Source organism: Artibeus jamaicensis, unplaced genomic scaffold (genome assembly GCF_021234435.1).
Source record: "Artibeus jamaicensis isolate MK-2021 breed Jamaican fruit bat unplaced genomic scaffold, CSHL_Jam_final contig_354, whole genome shotgun sequence".
Classification (NCBI taxonomy): domain Eukaryota; kingdom Metazoa; phylum Chordata; class Mammalia; order Chiroptera; family Phyllostomidae; genus Artibeus; species Artibeus jamaicensis.
This window is the reverse complement of record NW_026521803.1, coordinates 27,099,599-27,122,404: the sequence shown is the minus strand read 5'-3', so window position 1 is coordinate 27,122,404 and position 22,806 is coordinate 27,099,599. Positions and strand designations below refer to the sequence as shown.

Genomic DNA, 22,806 nt, shown 5'->3' with positions numbered 1-22,806 from the left:
TCTAAGGGCGGCGGCGGCACCCTGAACATCTGTACCTGTCCTCAGTGACCCGTTCTCGTCCTTGAGTGTGCAGGGTCAGGCCAGTTGAGAGGACATCCCAGGGGATGGGCCCACAAATACGAAATTGAGCAGGTTTTGCTCAGATACAACTCTGATGCCACTACCAAGTACAAGTAAGAAACAGGGTTCTAGTAGCTTGAGACGTAACCAATATATACTTACACATGGATTGTTAACACACGCGACTTTTAAATAAGACGTACACAAAAAGCTGTGAGTATAATTTATTTGTATTCTTACATAGAAATTTGTTATATAAACAACAGGGAAAACTACAAGGGCTCTTTAAGAAAGCTCATAAAATACTTAATTTTAGGCTAATGCTTAGTGAAAAAAATAGCTTGGGAAAACCAATACCATTTAAATTAGACAATGTGCAAGGCTTTAAACTGTTCTTATTTACAAGTCTGTGTGAGCACACAGGGCGAAGGTGTGTAATTAGCACCCTGGGTGGGGCTCTGTTCTGAAGATGGACTTGGAGACAGAGAAGGGCCCTTCTCTGGGCCCTTTATTCCTGGTCATCCTTGGTCGTGCTTGTGTTTCTCGCTCCCTCCCCCAAATCTTACTTCACAAATTCCCTAACCAGAGGGATTTCAGTTGAAACACTGAAATTTTAATTTTTCCACAGGAATATATGTGACTGCTGCCAGGTCGTGGTTTCAAAAGGCTCTGGTCACAGGGTTTTTAAATGGGAACCAAGTGTGTTTGTTTTCCTGAGAGAAGGAAGAAGTGACCTTCTCCCTAAACTATTTGTAAGTTTACTTCCCTTTTCATGTTTATCGATCCAGCAAACTGCATATTTTTGCACTGAGCATTGCAAACCAAGGAGGAACAAACCTTTAAGATTTCACAGTTTCACTTCTTGCATGCTCTGAAATCCTGGACTGATACATACTGCAGGGGACATTCTCACAAGAAAAAGATAATAAATAAATTAACTCTACCTAAAAAACCCTTGCAATCTCCAAGAAAAGTAATAATACAGAATAATTTTGACTGACAAAAGCCCTTTCTCCCTACTGCTGCTGTCAGCTTGAAATCACCCAAGCTTATCTTCTGTAAGTGCCACACAGCACAGCTGCAAGGCCAAGGCCATGGTCCTGTGGGGCCTGGGGGCGGGCTCAGCCATCAGCCACACCTCTGCCACGGTGCCCGCAGCCAGAACGTGGAGCTCGTGTTGATTTTCACAAGCCAGGCTGCTTATCTGAGAATTCTGGGTTGACTTCGATTTTGTGACCATGAATTCCATTCACTTAAGGCTTTAGTTGGCTTACAGAGCTTAAATTTTAATACTGTTAACATCATCTAGCCAACTGAACATCACACATATCAATAAGTATCAATAATTAGCTCCCATCTCACTTCCTCTTTCTGCTGGAGCATTTTAGCTTTATAAATACATTCTGGTCTTTGTGCCTACACCCCATAAGGGTTTCAAATTCCATAGAAAGAGCACATGGATGTGTCTCTCACATGTTTCTGGATGTTCCTGAAATCTAAAAAAAACTACGAAATGAGCGGACGAACAGATCACCGGTGGGCTAGTGGGAAAGCGGTTACTAGTGGAAAACAATGGTTTGCTGGGGCCCTGGAGGTCACCTGGGCCGTTAGTCAGAAATGACGCGTGACCATGGCTGGGGGGCAGGTTGCGCTCACAGAGGGCTTTCGACCATCCTTTTCTTGGCTTGTAGGTAGAAGATGCGGTTTTCTTCAGGATAAGTGACTTCACTGAGGGGAATCTTGTACATGTTGGGGGTTTTTGTGTTCAGCAAGAGGAACAGCAGCGTGGCCAAGCAGAAGGGCCAGGTACAACAGGGCACTCCGATCTGGGGAGAGAGAGAGAGACAAGCCACTTGCTCTCTGAGATCCTGTCAGAAAGCTAATCCCCACAGTGTCCCCTGCCACTCTGTCCTCAGCCTGTCCAGGAGGTGAGCCATTGCTCTGGACCCTGCTGCTGCCCAGGGAGGCTGAGTCTGAGATCTCAGGGCATTCAGCAGTGGGGATGTCATCACCCGTTCTTTAAGGTGGTCCATTATAGTTCTATCTTGTGCATCTTCCTTTCCTCCCACACATTCAGGTTTCTTACACCAGTGTGCGAAGATGATACTTGGCACACAGAGGTGACACTTAGCAAATCACCAGTGGCTCCCGACCACTCATCACACTCACAAAACCTTCTTGGACTCGTTCAGCCCACAGTGACCTCTCCCCCCCAACTTTCATCAAACTAGGTCTTGGACTTCACTCGCTTTACTGCTTTTCACTCTCTCTCGCAAACAGGCTCTAAGCAACTTGAGGGTACATCTTTCTTCTGTGCTATGCAGATGATCATGCAGTTCTGCGCATGTACCATGTGCTTGATGAGGTCTGGCCCTCTGCAAGGACCCGGGGGGTGTGGTGGTGCCCAAACCTGACTGCAAGTCAGAATTGGTTCTCTGGAGACAGGGTTAAAAAACACAGGTGCCCAAGCACCTATCAGAATTGCCAAGGAACAGCGCCGAAGAATCTGTATTTTTGAAAATCTCCCTAGCTCACCCTGCTGTGCAGCCTGTCCACTGTGGTCCATGGACTGATGTCTGTGACCCTTTGTTGGGACGCAAGGGGCCCCACAATGCTCTAATATACTGCCTGCCGTGCCTGTTATGGTGCTTCAACTTTCCGCCAGAAGGATACCGTGTCTCCAGAGAACTCTCCCAGGTAAACACTCTGTGCCACTGCTGAGAGGACCAGACGCTGTCTTGACCCACTGGCGGCCATGACCACATCCACATGGACGGAGCTACCAGGAACTGATTCTGTCCCTGCATGGTGGGTGAAGAGAGAAAGTCCAGGGCCCTGGGAGGTGGGGGTCCTAGAGTGAGTCATACGAGGTTCCTCCTAGTATGGGGGGGAGGTCAAAGGGCTGGAGAGTGCTGGGAAAGGGTGGCAGGGTACACTTAATGGGCAATGATTTTGCCTATTAATTAATTCGGCCAGGACATGGGTCTAAACAAGTCCTATTGATGACCGATGGGGGATTTTAAAAACACAAAGGGTGTGTAAACTATTGGCTTGATTTAAAAAAATGGGCCCTGGCTGGTATGGCTCAGTGGGTTGGGTGCCGGCCTGTGAACCAAAGGGTCGTCAGTGCGACTCACAGTCAGGGCACATGCCTGTGTTGCAGGCCAGGTCCCCAGTAGGGGGTGCACGAGGGACAACCACACACTGATGTTTCTCTCTCTTTCTCCCTCCCTTCCCCTCTCTCTAAAAATAGATAAATAAAATCTTTAAAAAATGGGTTTTGGTCAATTATCTTTTCCCCCCCTTTCCTGCTTTCTCAACTACTACATAGTTCTGGCTTTGTGTTTAAGTAAAAAAATACTCTAAAGTTAACTTCCTGATACTCAGAGTGCAAGTTTGATAATACGTTATACAACCTAAGTTTCTTTCAAGCAAGCAATGATATTCTCAACAAGCTTGGTGATCGCAGTTTGGACTAAAAGGTACTGTGATGCTGGAAGGTGAGTGAGGACAAGCAGGTGCGAGAAAAGGGGAAGTGGTGGCTGTCATGGTCACGGCTCCCGCCAGGGACACCACCTGTGTGGACCTCAGGAGGGCTCCGTCAGCACTGAAAACTGACCGATCCTGCTGCAGACAAAGTGCGGTTAAAGCAAACTCACCACGCTCATCAGGTTTGACATGCTGCTTTTGAGGTAGGCAGTGAACAGGGCTACAAAAAAAAGACAGAACAATTCTTGGTGGTTTCATTTCATTACGTAAAGACTGTCTTCTGGTATAAATGACCTGGAATGTAAATATTCCCGTTTTGACAGCTGGCCCAGTACCCTGGTTACAAGTGTGGGTTTAGAGTCAGCAGCTTTGGGTTCAAATCCAGACTCCACCACTTAGGTGCTTGGTGGCCACTGGCTGAGTCTGGCTAGAAAGCAGGGGTCAGAAAGGGTTAATATAGCAGTTCACAAATATGGGCCCCTCTCCCAGCAACGCCCCACCCCACACTCCTGGTTAGAAATGCAAACTCCTGCCCCCGAGGGTGTAGCTCAGTGGATTGAGTGCCTGCTCGTTTGTGGACAAAAGGGTCCCTGATTTGATTCCCAATCCGGGCACATGCCTGGGTTGCAGGCCAGGTTCCTGGGTAGTGAGGGGCAGCCACACACTGATGTTTCACTCTTTCTCTCTTCCTTCCCCTGTCTCTAAAAATCTTTGAAAAAAAAAATGCTCACTCTTTCTCTCTTCCTTCCCCTGTCTCTAAAAATCTTTGAAAAAAAAATGCTAACTACTTCCTCCACCTCTAACAATGAATTCGGGTGTGAGAGTGGGCCTAGAAGTCTGCATTTTAACACACCTTCCAGGTAATTCTGACACACCCTCAAGCCTGAGAAGGGCTGGATTGATATGATTCTCAAAGGGCCTGGGTGTAAAATTCTACCTGATTCACCAGGGGACATGGCCCTGTATTTAGCTTATTTCCATTTATTTTCTTCAAATGATCAGTGTGAAGAACACAGGACAAGTTGAGTTTCTATCCTCCAACATACACACATTGTAAAATGGGTAGTAGGACTCAACGGGTTCTCCTGTCTCAATAGCCACCGAGCTAGGCAGAACCGACCTGAATATTCCCAGACAGGGGGTGTCACTTGCCCTGGTCACACACTTAAGACAGCATGGGTCCCAAACTAGACATGCAGTCCTTGTCTGCTGTTTGTCCTGGATTCTGATCCCACAGTCACGAGCAACCCTCCCCCCAGATGCACGAGATACTCACCACAGGCAAGAGCCAGGAGGTGGGTTTGCCAGGTGAGTGCCATGAACATTCCTCCAATTGCAATGCAGGCCAGAGAGCTGTTGTAACCCCAGAGTCCAAAGTAGATGTCCTTAAATGGAGCCGAAAGACTGAGTGCTGTTGGATAAGACAGGAGGAGTCAGAGTTGAGCATGGAGGAAAGGCAGGATGCTCTGGAAGGGGCCTGGTGCGGCGGAAGCAGCGGAAAACTCCCATTGGTCCCTTGGAGGCAGAGACCTCCAGAACATTCCGGAGTATGGGGATGGCTGACACAACGCACGGGCGCTGGAGGTGCTCTAGGCGCCCACTTACCTGCTGCTGTCCCCACCAGCGATCCCACTGCAGCGTGCAGGCACATGAGCGGGGAGGAAAGCAGGATGGCGCCTAGGAAAATGAGCCCTGTCCACAGATTGTCACAACCATATATCTGGCCAATACTCACAGGCAGGGATTTCAATAGCTGCAAAAAATAATTTAGGAAACAAAGTCGTTAAGACAACTGGACAGAAACCCATCAGACACCCACAAACACATAGAAAGTAATTTTAGATTTAGTGTATCTCATCTTTTGAGATCAGTGTTATTCTCTTTCTCTTTACAGAAAAATTTTTGTCATTTTTTGGCCAGAAAATTCTCTTAAAAATTCTCTTTCTCTTTACAGAAAAATCTTTGTCATTTTTTGGCCTTATACTCAAGGTACACCTGTATCGAACAATGCAGTTTGAAATTGATCAATGAATACTGTTTTATAATGTCATTTTCATGAGGAGTTATAATAAAATTTTGATTTTCCTTCTGAGTTATTTCCAAAAGCCCCCATTTATTGTCTGGGCAAGAAGCTAAAGAGAAGATGACTTGAGCCTCTCACATATTTTGATTGCTCAGCACAGAGGACAGTAAAAGCTGTTTCATAACCTGGTAGTGGCAAAGCTGATCTTTTGCACATGAGAAAAGCTAAGGTTTCATTGGTTTTCTTCTGATTTCAAGTGCTCTCTTGTTTTTAATAATCAGGAAACTTTAGAGAGACTTATTAAATAAACACCACCAGGAAGAGCTGGAACTTGATTTGGGTTAACTGGGTATTTAAAAATGGTGTTCTCTGTAAATGGCGAGTCTGTAAAGAGATACATAGTATATACAGCCTATGACAATGGTTCTCAGACTCTGGCCCACGTTACAAGTATTGGGGAGCTTGTTAATACAGGTTTCCAGGCCCCATCTTCAGAGAGTATGATTAAGGGCCTCTATCATGGTACATATATTGGTATTTAAGAAACAATGATTCTGATTCCTACCAAAGCTTGAGGACCCTGAATTATTGTACTTATTCTGTGAGACTGACCATAAGAAAAGCAGAACAGAGAGGTTCTCTGGTGGATATAACACTAAGAAGTCAGTTCTTTTGATTGGAGGAGGCAGGTTAGGGAGGACTTAGCTCCAGGCTGGAGGTCCCTCCCCATCAATGGCCGGCCCCCATCACATCCGCCCAAACAAGGACCAAGTCTGCACAGAGCATCTGGTTTCCAATGGAGCTATACTCTGGAATTAGCACTACAGATCTTAGGTACAGAGGGGAAAAGTTAGCTTCGACCAAACAGTCACTTTAAAAAAATCCCTTAGAGCCCAGAGCTTTGGAGCAGAACAAATGCGTTAGCTGGTACAAAGAGGACAGCAAGGCCCCCCCTAGCGGTGAGTCTCTAGAAGGCACTGATGCCCGCGAATGACCATAGGGAGGGCACCGGATGTCTTCCGGAGGTGGGGGGTGTGTGAAGAAATAGTGTATCTTACCTGCAGGGCACTGAGTTCAGACCAGGTGACATTGGGAACTGAGTTTTCAGGTGTGATCAAGGTGGTTGGGAAGAACGGATTGTAATGTCCCGTGGCTGAAAGGTACAGGGTTATCGCCATGTTGAAGGGCAGGGTGAGGACAGGCAGTTCCCATTTGGTGAACACGGAGTTCAACCCACTTGAGAAAAGTGGACTAAAAACAACAGAACAGAATGGAAAAACATGCGTGTGACAGCCATGTCGGCACACTGAATCTCGGCGCTACAGAAGGCCTTCGTTCCATTGTGAATGTGTCCCTAAAGTGCTGTGTCGGACACGTTTTCACAGAAACAAACAAACAAAATTCGAACACACCAGGGATAAATCCTATCATAGACTCATTCTTACATAAAGTCAAAAAATCAAGTCAGTTTATTTGGCTTTTGAAACCTTATACTTGGTGTTGCTCACAGTGAGCTATATATCTAGGTTTCAAAAATATTTTTCTAGTATTTAAGGCATATGAAATAAAAATACCTGCACAGTTAAAGCCATCCCCTCCCCACCAGAGGTAACTGCAATCTTGAACTTGTCTATCATCTGCACAAGACTTTAGTATCTGTCTTTTTGAAAAGGATAAACAATTATCTAAGGGATAATTGCAGGTGGTGTGGGCTGGATGAAGAAGGTTCTAAACTCAGGGGGCAGTGTTTTAAGTCCTTGCACAGCTGATGAGCTGTGTGACCTTGGGCAAGGCACTGCTCCTCAGCTTCCCTGTCTGTACACTGGAGTGTTGGATTTGTGGGTCTCTGGGACCCTTTTGTCCACTCACTTAATCAAACGGCCATCATTTTAAGATCAGAACTCCAGACTCATGGGTTTTGGGAGGTGGTGTGGTAAGCATTCCCAGGCACTGACTCCTGCCCTTGAACCTGTTCTTCTGAATGGGCCGGAAGTTACCTCCTGAAGCAGGTTGGCTCTGCTGGCAGGTTCTACCCAGGTACCTGCGGTTGCAGCCAGAGGGGGTGGCTTTCCTGCAAACACTGTCCATGGTGGGCTTTACTTTTCATTTGTGTGGATATTAGTGTTTTATATTCTAAATACAGTACTAAGAAAGAAAATCCTGTTTCTGAAACAGGATTTTAAATATTATCAACATAGTAACTAGTTTGACGAATTCAAGTTTAAAAAAAAGAATTGAATTCAGTAAAGAAATCTTTTCTCACTGCCATGATGCTGACATCGCTCCTCAGTAAGGACTTTTTTTAAGGGGAATTCATAGAGGCACAGAGGTTCTTAAAGTGGGGTCCCTGGAGTGGCTGTATCAGCAAGGTCCAGGCTCTTGCCAGAAATGCAAATTCTCAGGCTCCATCCAAGATGAACCGAATCGGAAACTCCAGGGAGGAAAGCCGCAGTCCTTCTCAACCAGCCCTGCGGGTGATTCTGAGACAGTGCGGGTTTGAGGACCACCGACATAGTGAAAGGTTCTTAGCTTTGGTTGTACTTTATTTAGGACACTCTGGGGGTCTTTAAAACCCTCAACGCCCAGGCCCTGGCCAGTGAGGCTCATTTGGCTGGAGCACTGTCCTGTACGCCAAAAGTTTGCAGGTTTGATTCCTGGTCAGGGCACACACCTAGGTTGCAAGTTCAACCCCTGGGTGGGGATCCTGTGAGAAGCATCCAACTAATTCTCTCTCACCTTGATGTTTCTTTCTCTCCCCCTCCCCCTCTTTCTAAGAAAGTAATGAAAAATGTCCTTGGATAAGTGTTTAAAACAAAGAAACAAACAAAACCTCCCAGGGCCCAGGTAAGAACCCCAACCAAGACCAATTACATCAGAACCTTGGGGAGGTGCTATGAAGGGTCAGGCGCATCGGTGTATTTTAATGTTTCCTTTTTCCAGTAGACATAAACCAAATCTAAATTTAAAAAAATGTCTCCCTCTCCCTCCCGGGTGCACGCTCATGCTGTTCCCCTTCCCTTCCCCAAGCACATTAGCATCGCCTTCTCCCCTCCCGGGGTCCAAAGACCCTCTTTTGCCTCTATAACTTGTTTCCTGAGCCCCTTCCTTCTACCAGTTATGTCTCCCACCTCTGTGACTTTCTAAGTAAACACATCTCTTACAGTTTGAAAAAAATAAAAATAAAAACATTATATCTCAAGTTGTATTCTATACATAACCTGACAATTGCCAGTTAACCATTAGAAAGTCTGCAGTTCAGCAGCACTAAGCACATTCTCGCTGCTGTACAATCGGCACCACTACCCCTTTGCAGAACATTGTTCGTCTTGCAAAACTGAAACCTGTACCCATTAAGAAGGAACTGCCCCTCCCTCCAGCCCCCGACCACAAATTTTTTTAAAAAGCATTTTGAAGACCAGGTACAACTTACCAAGTCATGGACAAAGCACATACAGGGAATAACAGCCACCAGAAATAGTCTCCCTTGTCTGAAAAGATAGCCATGACTATTCCCACGAGGGTGGCGTTATAGCCGTGCAGTCCTGCCGCGATGGCTGACCTGCGGGAACAGACACAGCAGGGGCATTTCCCAGGTGGACATTGGCTGGACTTGCATGTGAACGACACTTGTAAATCCCAGATCATATTCACATTAGAAAATGAGATCTTTAGAAATTTATTTTAAAGTCTACAGAAGCCCAATACTAACAAAAACATGGAAAAATAAAATATATGCAGAAAAATGCAAATGTGCCCACAGAGAAACCCTGTGCAGAGGCATCACGGCTGAAGACAGAGGCCTCTCCAGCATCGAGGGGACAAGGAGAAACCGGCAAGGCAACCGGCTGTTTCCTTTCAGCCTTTCCTTCTGGACGTTACTATTTCTTTTAAATCATTAAGAGCCTCTGACTTGGAAAAAGCTTTTGGATGAAACTGTTCCTGAAGTCTGATTTTCTTGGTGAGAGATGTAAGGTTCTTGAAATATAAATTCACTTTCATAGTGTCTTTGATCTTATGAGTATTAACTTCCAACTGAGCATATGTTTCATCTTCCTGTGCTTCCATTTTGTTGTCTCTAAATATACATTTCCAAGTTATTGCAAAGAAAAACAATTACGTTCTTTTGCATGGCAAAGTACTCCACTTAATTTGGTGCATATTTAGCACCTTATTCTTTCTCGAGTCCCTTTTTGCTTCTCAGCATTTAACCTCACTTCCTGCCCCCCACCCCCATTGGAAACCATATTGTATTTTCCCTTTACTATCATTAGCTGTTATGGGAAAGGCTGTGTAGATGTCTGTTGTGACACAGTTCGGCCCTTGTAGCTGCCTCTTGTGATAGCAGCTGCTTCTCATGATTGCTCCTGGCTGGACAGCTGTCCCTTGAGAGAGTGGCTGCCTCTCATGATAATGTCTTCCTCTTATGATAGTGGCTGCCTCTGGCAATAGTGGCTGCCTGTCTCAATAGCAGCTGCCTGTTTCGATAATGTCTTTCTGTTGCAATAGAAGCTAACTCTTGAGGTACTAGGTGCCTGTCGCGACAGTGGCTGCCTCTCGCAACAACAGAGGCCTGTCGTGGTAGTGGCTGCCTGGTGATGGTGCCTTCCTCTCGCCATAGTGACCGCTTGTCCTGGGGGTGCCCTCTCACAACTGTGGCTGCCTCTCCCAATCGTGGCTGCCTCTCGAGATTCTAGCTGCCCATCGCGATGGTGTCTTTGTCTCGTGAGAGTGGCTGTGTGTTGTGATAGCATCTTCCTCTCCTGATAGGGGTTGCCTCTCACGATATTGAATGCCTCCTGTGTTTGTAACTGCCTTTCAATATAGTAACTGCCTGTCGTGATGGAAACCACTTCTTGCGATAGTGTCTGCCTGTCGTGATAGTGCCCTCCTGTCATGATAGAGACAACCTCTCGTGACAGTAGCTGCTGTTCAAGATAGTGGCTACCTCTCATGATTCTGGCTGCCTCTTGTGATACTGGCTGACTCTTGCAATACTGGCCACCTCTCCCAACAGTGTCTTCCTCTCATGATACTGGCTGCCTGTCATGATAGTGGCTGTGTCTTGTGATAGTGGTTGCTTCTCGAGATAGTGTCTTTCTGTTGTCATAGTGGCCTTCTGTCGCCATAGTGTCTGTCTGCCGAGACAGTGCCTGTCTCTTGTGATAATGGTTGCTTCCTGTGATACTGGCTGCCTGTTGTGGTAATGGCTGCCTCTCCTGACAGTTGCTGTTTCTCATGACAGCGCCTGGCCAGGTAGCCGCCTTGTGCGATAGCAGCCGCCTCTCGTGCGAGTACCCGGTAGTAGCTGCCTGTTGCAGTATTACCCAGCTAGGATGTTGTCTCTGGTGGTAGTAGCTGCCTGTTGTGATAGTGCCCAGCTGGGTAGCTGTCTGTTGCAGTAGTAGCTTCCTGTTGCAATATAATTCAGCCAGGGAGCTGCCTGTCGTGATATTATTCGGCCCAGTGGTTGCCTGTTGTGTTATTGTCCTGTAGATGAAAAAGGGGCCACATGCTAAACCTGCCAAGCTCAGGGGAGGCCTGCATGGCGGCCTTACAAACACAGACCTGAAGTAACCACAGGGGATGGTCTGAAATTAAAAGTGAGCCACGATGTGTAGTCATGTCCTAGGCTGGTACCCTCCTGGACGAAGGCTGATCTTTACCTTGTCTGAGCCTATTGTCTTTCTGCATCTAGGACAACATACCCTGGAACGTCAGGTAACTTCCCTTTTCCAGAGCTCTCAGGGCACAAACGCCACACCAAGCAGAGACCGCAGTCCCCTCATTGTTGTCATCATCACATCATTAACTGTTAATTACCCTGCACCCACCTAGCAGAAGTGTCTGTCCATCTCACTTTTTATCCCGTCCCAGAGGTTTACCCACTTTGCTTTCTCCTGACTTCCTGATCCATCACCAAAGGATTTCATGTAACCCCTTTATGTCTTCCCCTTTGATTCTGATGAATAAAAAAAAAGTGGTAAAACTGCCATTTTCTGCAGATTTTCTCAATCTCTTGAGATCTTGCTTCCCAGCAACTGTCAGTTTGGCTCACACACACACACACACCTCCTAAAAATTCTTACAGGTCTGGACATTTCTTATGTTGAGAGTCTGGTCTGGCCCCATAGCTGGATTCTAAGAGAATATTATACTTAATTGAATTTATTAGGTGACATCGGTTAATAAAATTATATAGATTTCAGGTGTACAAGTCTATAATACATCATCTGTGTATTGTATGTTTACCAGCCCAAGTCACGTCTCTTTCCCTCACCACTTGTCCCCACCTCATCCTCTCCTGCCTCCCCCCACCCCCATCTCCCTTTGGTAATGATCATACTGTTGTCTGGCTGTGACGGTTTTTTTTTTTCTTAATTCCTTCACCTTTTTCACCTAGTCCCATCTCCCTTCCCCTCCGACAGCTAAGAATCTTTCTATTTTGTTTGTTAGTTTATTCTCTTCATTAGACTCCATATATAAGTGAAATCACGTGGTACCTGTCCCCCTCTGACTGACCCAGCCCACCCAGCTCACTACTCTTCAGGCCCACTCGTGCCTCCGCAAAAGGGAAGGTTTCCTTCTCTTCCACTGCCGAGCGCGTTCTATGGTGTGAATGCACCATGGCTTTTTTAATCCACTTATCTACTGATGGGTGCTTGCTAACCTCACTTCTAAAAGCTGTCTTATGGGTAGTTTCTATTCCTGGTCAAAATGATTCCCATGTCATAATTGGGAAATAGAAGCTACTGGCAACCTCTGGCACCATGAAGGGCCCAGCATTCAAGGTTGAATGGGGCCGCAGGTGTGATCAGGAAGGAAGTGGGTAAGGACAAATGTAGGGCCTGACGGACGGGTGATGTAGCCCGTGGCAGAGGATGGCATGAGAGCGCCTTCTCAGCTTATTTTCAAGTGGAGCAGGAGGCACCAGCAAGATGGTGTCACTCTGAGTGACAGCGTTAGAGGAAGGACTCCCTGTTCAAAAGCCCTTTGTCTGTCTTTAATAACCCTGCAGGCCATGGGGGAGGTGATGCAATTTGTATCGGTTGAACTTGGGAAGTGATAATGCCCTGCAGAAATTGAGACTGAACATGATGACAATGGAGAGCATTATGCAAAGACATACTCTCAACTGCTGACTTTCCAATGTAATGCTTGAGTTTGGTCAACAAATTTAGTGGCAATGTCTACAAGGTGTGGTGCACCGTGGTTAAAGCAACAACAAGATGTGCTTTTACTTAAAACAGAGGATTGCTGTCTTAATGAGGTCCTTCTAGGACCAAGGAAAAGAGTTTTATGAACTAGCATATGTGACTATGGCTGATCTTCTAAAATATACTTGACTCAAAAAAAAAAAATGGGTCAGCTTTCACTGGAACAAAGCAATGAAGGAATATTTGATGTGGCCCAGTCCTGAACACCACCTCCCATGTGGAGAAACGATTTCTTGGGACGCACTGGAACACGGCTTAGCCTAAGACTCCAGTCAGCCTCTACAGAGGACAAATCAGCCTCCTTCGATCTGGTGCAGAAGTGGAGCATTTGCTGACTCCACCCAAGCATCTCAGACAATTCCCAGTAAGAGTTACAAGAGCTTACTTGTAGACTGACAATCCACGGGGGATTTTGCATTGACCTTGAACACCTGGAAGATCAGCAGCATCTCTGAAAGAACTGGTTAGTCAGGAGTGTTCTATGCACCAGGTGTGAGTCAGCTTATCACTTCCGTTAACACTTCAGTCACACTTAATTCAGTAGTTTTACTGTGAAATGAGACTAAGCTCATCAAAGAAGGGGTACCACGTATCAATATATTTTCAAACTGGACAATTTCCTTATACTTATTACTTTTTAAAATACCATAAAGCATTTTGGCCACTTGACATCTATTTAGAAGGTAGATGCTGTCTCTAACCTAGCACAGAGTTTAGAAGATAACCTAACACTACTTAAGTCAGAGCTTGCTAACTTGGAATTTGCGGTTCTTTCTCTCTCTAAAAGCTGAGCAGAATGGATTTCCTGAACAAGTCAGAGGAGCAAGGTAGAAAGGGGATTGTCAAGCCAATAAGACTTTTCATGAACTCATACATTTTTGCCCAAACAAAATGAAATGCTGATGATAAATAATTGATCAATTATTGAAGAAGGTTCCTTTAGAATCTCTCCCTGGGATCTACTTGTAGCCCATTTCTGGTTGCCATGTACAGCTATGAGAATTTGGCATTGTTCAGACTGCTATTTATTCAGGTACCATGAATAAATGATACCCTGACCTTTCAGTAAAAGCGAATAGAAGGAGTTCTGTGGAATAAAAGTTGTTTCTCCTTGGAAGGGTGGGGCTTTACTAGGGCTTCCCAAAGTCACAGGTTGGCTCCTGTGTCCTCAGAAGTGAGAAAAACAGCTCAGATGGGTGCACCTACCTGTCCTGACTGAGGCCCAGTGCTGTCAGGGTGGAGACCACTGTTCCCACAAAGCCAGTGAGAGCCCACCAGGGGTTCTGTACCAGGAGTCCGACCAGAATCAGGATTCCACTGATGGGGTTGCTGATGAGCACCACTTGGGACAGGCCCCGAAGAACCCAGTCGAAGACCTGGAGCACCAGGGGTTTGTCTGGAAAAGACGAGATGGGCAGGGCTGAGAAAGCAGCTGGGTGTCCTCTTCCCAAGGTTAGGGCTCTCTTGAGCAGAATCATCAAAGTCTCCTCTGATGAACACAAATTCCATTTCTGGTATGCTTTGAACGCTTTCCCCTTTAGTGAAACCCAGATCCTTAAAAGCATCCAGTTTCTTTTTTTTTTTTTTTAAATTAAAATACTTTATTTATTTTTAGAGAGAGGAGAAGGGAAGGAGAGAGAGAGGGAGAGAAGCATCCATGTGTGGTTGCACTCCATTCTGCGGACCAGGCCTGCAACCCAGGCATGTACCCTGACTGGGAATCGGACCCTCAGTGCTTTGGTTGGTAGGCTCTCGCTTAATCCACTGAGCGACACCAGCCAGGGCGCATCCAGTTTCTTTATGCTCAACCCACACTGCCCCTACTGGAGCTTCAGCCCCAGAAAGCATCAAATGCACTTACTTATCTTGCTTATCGATGCACACTTTGAAGCCAAAGGAATAAATTACCCATAGTAAGATTTCAGACGTTAAATACTGAAACTATAAAGGGGAGCCAGTTGCCTTCCTCTGATGTGAGCGGGACCCTAGCCCTGACCACTATCTCTATAAAAAAAATGTTTGAAGAGGCTTGCAGTTTTGGAGATGAAAAATTAAAACATGGAAAGAGATAGAAAATAGGTGAATATAACTAAAAATATGAGTAGAAGAACCAGAAAGGGGTGCAAAGCAAAAGAACCCTGGTATAGAGCAAGTTCCCCAGCAGTTAAGATACTTTTCATAACAATGGGAGGCTGATGCCTCACTAATAGGTGTGTTACCCCCTGGGGCAAAAGGCAAGTAGTGACCTTCAGAATGTACCCTGGCTTGTGATGTAGCCATGGAGGGGGTTCCCTTTGTCACTGAGTTACACTTGCCCTAACTAAAGGTGGCAGCTAAGAGCATGTAAATTATACGGGAAACTGGCAAATGTAGCTCATGGTCGGAGGGGTGGAGATGAGGCCATGCAGGAAGCTCTGAGTCAGGATTTAAACTAGGGGTGAGCAGAGAGAAGAGGCTGGCCTGCCACACAGGCTGAGAGCGTAGGTAGCAGCTGTGCTGGTCTGTGGTGAAGAGGGCAGCCATGTGAGAGATTCAGCCAGGCTGCCAGTGATGAGATAGGAGCCGTGTGGGCAGAGTGAGTGTGGAGGAGAAAGAGCCACGATGTAGCAGCGGGGCAGTTGGCAGTCAGGACCCGGCCATGCGGCCTGGGGTCCTAGGGGAGAGAACGGCATGCTGCTGCTCCGATCGGCCCGCTCTAGCTGACTCAGAGGCCTTGCAAGATACTGACCTGCTGCCCTGCAGACCTGGACTCTATCTGGACTCTTGGGATGTGTGCCTTTCCTGGACTCCACCATAATCCAGTACAACACAGCACAGGCTTTTCTGGACTACAGTATGGAGGCAGATGACAACGTACCCCAAATCCTGAAGGACAGAGCTGCTGCCAGACTGTTTGCACAGTCGGCTTAAGCACAGATAGGGATGTGGGGACCTACTGGGCTTGGCCTTGGCTTTTGTCCTTTTGGGAAGCAAGGCAAGTGGTAGGTCTTGGGGAAGAACAGGGCTCTGAGCCTAAGTGTTCTCAGCTGGATCTGTTAAATAAAAACTTGTCTCTCAACACTGATTGTAGGGTCATGCACCAACGCATCCTGTGAATGGGCCCTTGTTTGCTCGGTTACAGAAGCATCAGTCAATTTCTCCCACAGCCACTTCTTATATTTCTCCAAGGCAGAGAAACATAAATACCTTTAAGCCAGTTGGCAAATTCTTTCATGTCACCGGTGACATAGCCAAGTGCCTTGGGAAAGCACCTTCTCCCTCGACGTGGGGAAATCTGGTTCTCACCGCGGTCCACTTTAACCATGGCAGGGCTCTCCTCCATGGGTCTCGTCCCCGGCCCCTTGAGGAAAGAAGAGAGCTCATACACACCTTGATGCAGAATATTCCAGACTGTCCAGATCGGGCCCGGGCACAGTAGTCACAGAGGATGAGTTTAAAGGCACTTCATCTGGACCATGACACCCCGTGATACTAAGAAAGCACCGTTTTCCTCTGGAAATATCATCGTGGATATTATTGCGCAAACCCCAGTTCCATCCTGCTTTTGTCATTACTGTCTTTGTTGCCGCCAGGAGAAGGTTCTGGTTTTTATTTTCATAAGGTGCAGTTTCTAATTCAACAAACATTCATTGAGCACCTACATCCTGACTCAAAGACCTCACTCAGCCTAGTGGAAAAGGCTGGAAAACAGTTACTTTCAACAGAATGAGTCCCATAATACATAGAAAGAGCTGATATTTCACGTTAAGCTTCTCACTGTTAATCAAAGGAGCCATCATTAGATTTCGAAGTGGTACTGACTACTGCACACCAATGAGGTGCTGTCTGAGGCTAACAGCCTTTTAAAACTAAAATTTAATTTTATAAAAAAAGGCTTTCATTTTTACAAGCTTGAAGGGAAGAAAAACTTAAAAAAACTGTGTGTGTTGACACTGCTTAAGAGACCCCTTCACACACGTTCCCCAAATTCAAAGATTATTTGAGTATGTCCTCACATCAGGTAATGGCCTCAGAAAATCATTATTTTTGGAATTAGTTGTTTAAATGTTTTAAAACAGGCAAGAATAACATTACACAAAGGTACAGAAAATGAGTAAGATAGAAGTGGACCAAGCGGAGGAAAATCCAAGAGTTGAAATCTAAGAATTATATAATATAAGGATGTACAGGGCCTTCATTATAGTAAATGTGCTTCAAGAAAATACAACATAACTGTGACTTCTGTTCACTACGAGGTTCTTCTCACAATTACTGTGTCACAGGGAAGCCCCAACACAGAACTGTTTCATGGCGTCGATGGTGGACACAGAACACCAGTGATGTAATCCCAGAGGTAGGCAAAGGGAGAAGGCAATGGCAAAACCACCTTGAGTGTGCAAGTCCAGAGCCCAACCAGGTAAGTGTGAAGTAGGTGAGTACCAACACCATCAGCCCCCAAAAGGCGTAACTGGAATGCTGAAGTCCCAGGCACATAAGATGTGACCGTGGAAATCACAAAGCCTGTGTGGATAAACCCGCTCACCCTCTACCTGTGGCCAGGCCGCGAGTAAGGGCTTCATTCCCATGGCTTTCTCTGGCCCCATCACTGTTTACTACAGCCAACAAGTAGCTACTAACAGACAGAAACGGGATGCCTTTTTCTCCCCTTCCAACCTGACTCTGGCTTTGTCTTCTTTTAGGTCTGGTATGGAAATCAATGTAGGCAACTGTTTTTTTTTTTTTTTTTTTTTTTTACTAAGCAACAATTGTACTTTAATTGTATTAGTCCACTGCCCAATTAACCATCTGCTTTCAAACAATGGTGAACCATTAATCATTAGACAAAGTAGAAGGTATTTATGGAACACATTCTGGATGCAGCTCATTTTGGCTTGCCGAAATGGTGTTAGATTCATGCATTTGTGAGATTTCCAGTGAGCCTTTGTGCTAAGAAGCTCTTAAATTGAAAACTGCTGGAAGTCAGGATCCAAAACTAAGTCTCTATGGAGGTCACTGCTCCCATAATTAAACCTGCTAAACTGAATTACTAAGCAATTATGAAAAGCTGTTTTTTTGTTTTATGATCTAAGTGATGGCTATCAGTTATTTTCAGATATTTCCCTCTTTAAAAAAAAGATTTTATTTATGTAGAAATGAAGATCTCAAGGAGGGTTAGCAACAGGGGAGTGGGAGGAGGAGAAGGTACAGAAAATAAGTAGCATAGGCAGTAGATAGAAAATAGATGGGCGGGGCAAGAATAATATGGGAAATATAGAATCTAAAGAACTTGAGACACATGGTCATAAACTAAAGGGGGGTAATGGTGGGGATGGGGGGTAGGGTGGAGGGAAATGAAGGGGGGGAATAGAACAACTGTAATGGCATAATCAATTAAAAAAAAGTGGAAAAAAAAGATTTTATTTATGTATCCTTAGAGGGAAAGGGAAGGAGAGAGGGAGAGAAATATCAATGTATGGTTGCCTCTCATGCGTCCCCTGCTGGGAACTGGTCTGCAACCCAGGCATGTGCCCTGAGTGGGGAATCAAACCGTGATCCTTTAGTTCACAGGCCCACACTCAATCCGTTGAGCTACAGCAGCCAGGGCAGATATTTCCCTCTTTCAATGGCATTAGTGAAGATACTGGTTGGGCAGCCCCTCCCCCAGCTACTGTGACGGGTCTTGAACAGCTATGCCAGCTTCTCAGAGGCAGCGGCCTCCCCCCAACCACCGACAGCTCCGCTACAGCAGCCTGGAGTCTCTCCACGTGTGCAGAGCAGCGTCCAGGGGGGCAGCCTGGAGTGACAGCACCGAAGGGGCATTTCCCCTCAGGCACAGGAACGGTTCGGTATATATGGGTTATTCCAGGGTGAGCACATTCATGCTTTCAAATTTTCCAGCCCATATTTACTTATTTTAGGGGGTTTAAATTCACCATGGCCTCAGAGATTTTCACGATATAGGTGGGAAAGTTGACACTAGGACTGGCCGGACGTGACTGGGAACCTGAGTACCCCTCGGAGCCACCAAGTTAAATAAAGATGGAGTTTTTGTCTGAATCCACAGCTTATCACTTTCTTTCAGGAAGGAGCCATGTGTTGGGATTGCTGGTTGGGGGGGCTTCTCTGTCCTAGACAGAGGGGTCTCTTCCTGTGCAGAGTGGGCAGTGGCTGCTGGTTTCGAGCCCTCGGGAACCATTTATTCTGAACTGCAAAGAGCGTCTGGATGCCCTGCAAACCCTGCCTGCTTGTTCCAGGACTCCAGCATTTGTACGGGTTATGTGAAATAGTAGCTTAAAGGCTGTAGTTCATCCTAAAATTTTATCACACTAGACCTGACGCATTTCTTTCGGGCACTTTAAGAATCCACACATCTGTGGGATGTGACAATGGAAGGCAATAAGTAGAGCAGGGACCACCTACTGATAAGCAAACTGCTCATATCCGACTAAGAAGGCCATTAGATTTCAACTAAAAAGGCAGGACAAGAAAGTGAAAAGAAAAAGCCCTAATAAAATAGGAGCAGGATAAGGGTAAACAAACAAACAAACAAACAAACAAAAAAACTCAAACAAACACAAGCAAACAAAACCCGGACTATTTTCTCCTAGCTTTTCTACAAGCATCAAAATGCCGAAGCTCCAGTGCCCAGCATCTGAACCATGAGAAGCACCGTGTGAGTCACTGGACCGAGCCCCACGTGCAGCCAAGTCCACCCCAGCCATGGCTCAGCAGTGCGGGAGGACCCTGCTTCCCAGGCTCTGCTCAGGAAAGACACTGGAGCACAGGTGCTGAGGTTCCCAGAGACAGAGGCTGTATGAAGGATGCATACTTGTTTCGGCTGCCCACGAGCCAGGGCCAGCCTTAGCTGGGGGGAAGCCTCCGCACGTTGCTTCACCAGCTTTATTTCCAAAAGGGACCCTCCAAAGAGGAACGGGAGGGACGTCATCAGCACTGCCAGTCAAAGCCTGTCCATTCATCCTCCTTCATCTCCACACTCTCCATACATGACAAAGGGCAAAAAATACATGAATCAGCAGGACATGTGCCCTGGCTCTGAGGAGCAGGTGAACTGTAAGGCAGGAGCGCACGGGTGGGTTCCTGAGGAGCGGGGATATGGCCCCAGGCAGGGACCTCTATCGGAGAGGGCGGACTTCTCCATCAGCCAAGAGCTCCAGCAGCAGAGAGACAATGAGCTGACTACAGACACTGAAATGTTTGTTTTACTTTGTTTAGAACACACAACAAAACAAAAATGGTAGCAAACCATTCTGCGTAGAGAGAAACCAACGCACAGATTCATGCTGTGGTTTTCCACTACTGGGAGGTGGGCAGATCTGAAGCCTGTTCTAGGGGGAGGAATGGGCTTTGGCGGCTCTGAAATGCTTCGGGGCAAACTGTTAGGGTTCCATTGAGACCAAGGCCAAAGCAACAGTGTCCTCAGTCTTGTTCTTCACAAAGTAACAAGGCAGGGTGTGGACTCTATTTTCTGTAATAAGGTACTAGCTACACTTAATGCACAGCAAAGCTCCCATCGGAGAGAATGCCAAATGGCGTTTTTTTCCTCCCTTGTATCCGAATAACAATTGTTAAATGCTAGTCATCATCTTGTTAATGACAAACAATTCTTGTTTGAACTCAACAATTGTGGCAGCTTTTTATGTTTCCTTTTTTTTTTAAAAAAAACAAACTTCTGTTGCATCCAAGGATATCATTTTTTCCTCCAGAGGTTCCAGAAAACATTAAAAGTGATATGTGTGGTATTTCTTTTTTTCTCCCCCTTTTATTTAACTTTTACTTTCTTCTACTGGCTCAGTTTTAAACCTGAGAACTTACACTCTACTAGAGTGACTCAGAACAATCTACAATTGTGGCAAATATCACTGTCATGTCTTAGAAAAAGTCGTGTGCCTGTGTTGTCCATCTGTGGTTAAACTATCTGATTAGTTAAGTACAGAACTGATGTGTCTCTGGTTTACACTGTGCATATTTTAGTTTGAAAAGGAGCAACATTAAGAAGCCCAATGGTAAGACTCTCATACATGGCTAAAAAAGATAGAAGGAAAGAAAAGAGGAGAAAAAGAGAGAGGCAGGAACTGTCGCCTCTCGTCAGCGTGAGCGTTTAGCCCTGCACGTTCCTGCCTCTCACCCACCACCAAAATCACACACAGGGAATCAAGTCCTTTGAACTCAAAAGCAACCTTTTCTTAGAGCCAAGAGACGGGAAAACTTGAGAGCGAGGCGCAATTTTAGAGAGTGAGAGCTGAAACCTTCATTCTATAGAAGAGAACATGGAGGGTCCCGGTGGGGACCGTCCAGGCTTCCTCAGCAGAGTCAGCCCTGTGGAGCAGGTGGGCTTCCGCAGCTCCATGTCTTCAGGTCTGGGGCACACTGGTGCCAGCCGAGGTTCTGTTCAAGCCAACAGACAGGGAGGGAGGAGTTTCTGAGGGCAGCCTGCAGTGGGCACTACGGTGCAGAGAAGTAGGAGATGCAGCCTGGCTCCACGGCTGCATTGGAACGACCTTGCACAGGGGGCTGAACGGCAACAAAGGGCGCGGCCACCCCCAGTTTCACCCCGTGCCCCTGCCGGACCCAGTGACTGTTCTGGCGTGTGAACACCTCCCTGGGCCTCAGAGCAAGCCCCGTCCTCCTGTAATGCTGACAAACCCACAGCAAGGCCTGACTGTGTGCTGACCTGACACCCTGAGAATATTCTGGGAGCTGCTTGCTAGCAAGACTCAAACACCTCGATCACTAACTAGTAAAACAAAACGGTGCTCATCATTCTAAGACAAGGCAGTAGCAACATTTCCATCCAACTCACATTTCCTATTTTATCACACACACTAAAACTCACTCCTCTGTCAGCATGTTTTAGAAATCTGTCCAACTGGAGAGACCTGAAAGTCTTCAAGTTTCTATGTCTCAAGCACAGGCAGAGCTTGGAGACATTGCAGGGTCCGTTCCAAACCACTGCGATACAGTGCCTCAATAAAGGAAGCCACACAAATGTATTTGCTTTCCCAGGACACATAAAAGTTATGTTTAAACTGCACTATAGTCTATTAAGTGTGCCATAGTCTTGTGCCTAAAAAAACCCTGCATACCTTAATTAAAAATAATTTATTGCTAAAACATTGCTAATCACAATCTGAGCCTTTGGTGAGTCACTGTCTGTTTTCTAGTAGAGGGTCTTACCTTCCATTTGTGAAAAAAGAGACAACCCCACAATTTACACAAAGCACAATAAAGCAAAGTACAGTAAAATGAGGCATACTAGTATGAGTATTTAAAAAATATTCAAAGTCTTGGATGTGGATATAGAAAAAAGAATTTAAACACTCAATCATATTAAAACAGACTTTCAACTTGGACATTTATTTGGTACTTACAATAATCTTTATTTTAGGTAGTTTTTGATATTAAATGGGAGGCACTCAGTTTTCTTTAGGGCTGTAAGCAGAGACAAAGAAAATACCATAAGGTACTCCTGTCCCCTGATTAAAAGACTTATCTCTTGGGGACACACCACTCCTAGAAGCCCTGAGGTCTGAATTCCACATTAAAAAGTGCAGCTGCAAAGAACCTGCCAAATTCAGGGTTTCGTTGTGAGTCCCGATGGGTGAGTGCGCTCCCTCCAGCATGACAGCACATGCAGGAAGACCCATGAAACCAGACTGGAAAGGGCCATCGCCAGTACCCCACTGTTTGGGAGTCACAGTGATATGTCTCCAACTTTTCTTAATCGTTTCAAGAACACAGCCCGAAACTCCCAGACAGCGTTGATGTACTCAGAGTCATTTAGCACACCTGGGAGACACCTTGCTGAGACCCCTCTTCCACATGGAACTCAGAGGTCACAAACACAGACATCCCTTTCAGGCTTCCAGAAGGAAGCCCGCATGGCTTTGGGAAATTGTTTTCTAGTTCACCAGAACTCTGACTTGGCTTTCTACTCAGTTCCAACCATTGAAAATATTGCTCCACCGAAACAAAGAAAAGGGAGAAAGAGCAAAAACTACAGCAGCCTGAACAGCCAACAGT

At 46.0% G+C, this 22,806-nt stretch overlaps 1 protein-coding gene across 2 annotated transcripts in view; it reads right to left on the bottom strand.

Moving 5' to 3' along the window:
- Nucleotides 1-331: 331 nt before the first annotated feature.
- Nucleotides 332-22,806, bottom strand: part of LOC119063678 (urea transporter 1) — a 40,423-nt gene continuing 17,948 nt past the window's right edge. For both annotated transcript variants that reach the window (XM_053664136.1, XM_037165125.2), the window contains exons 2-9: nt 15,973-16,126; nt 13,993-14,182; nt 9,003-9,131; nt 6,631-6,823; nt 5,155-5,302; nt 4,826-4,960; nt 3,720-3,769; nt 332-1,886 (exon numbers count right to left, since the gene is read on the bottom strand). In XM_053664136.1, the coding sequence (XP_053520111.1) occupies nt 1,713-1,886; nt 3,720-3,769; nt 4,826-4,960; nt 5,155-5,302; nt 6,631-6,823; nt 9,003-9,131; nt 13,993-14,182; nt 15,973-16,108 (1,155 nt within the window). In that variant the 5' untranslated portion in view covers nt 16,109-16,126 and the 3' untranslated portion in view covers nt 332-1,712. The remainder of the gene's footprint in view (nt 1,887-3,719; nt 3,770-4,825; nt 4,961-5,154; nt 5,303-6,630; nt 6,824-9,002; nt 9,132-13,992; nt 14,183-15,972; nt 16,127-22,806) is intronic.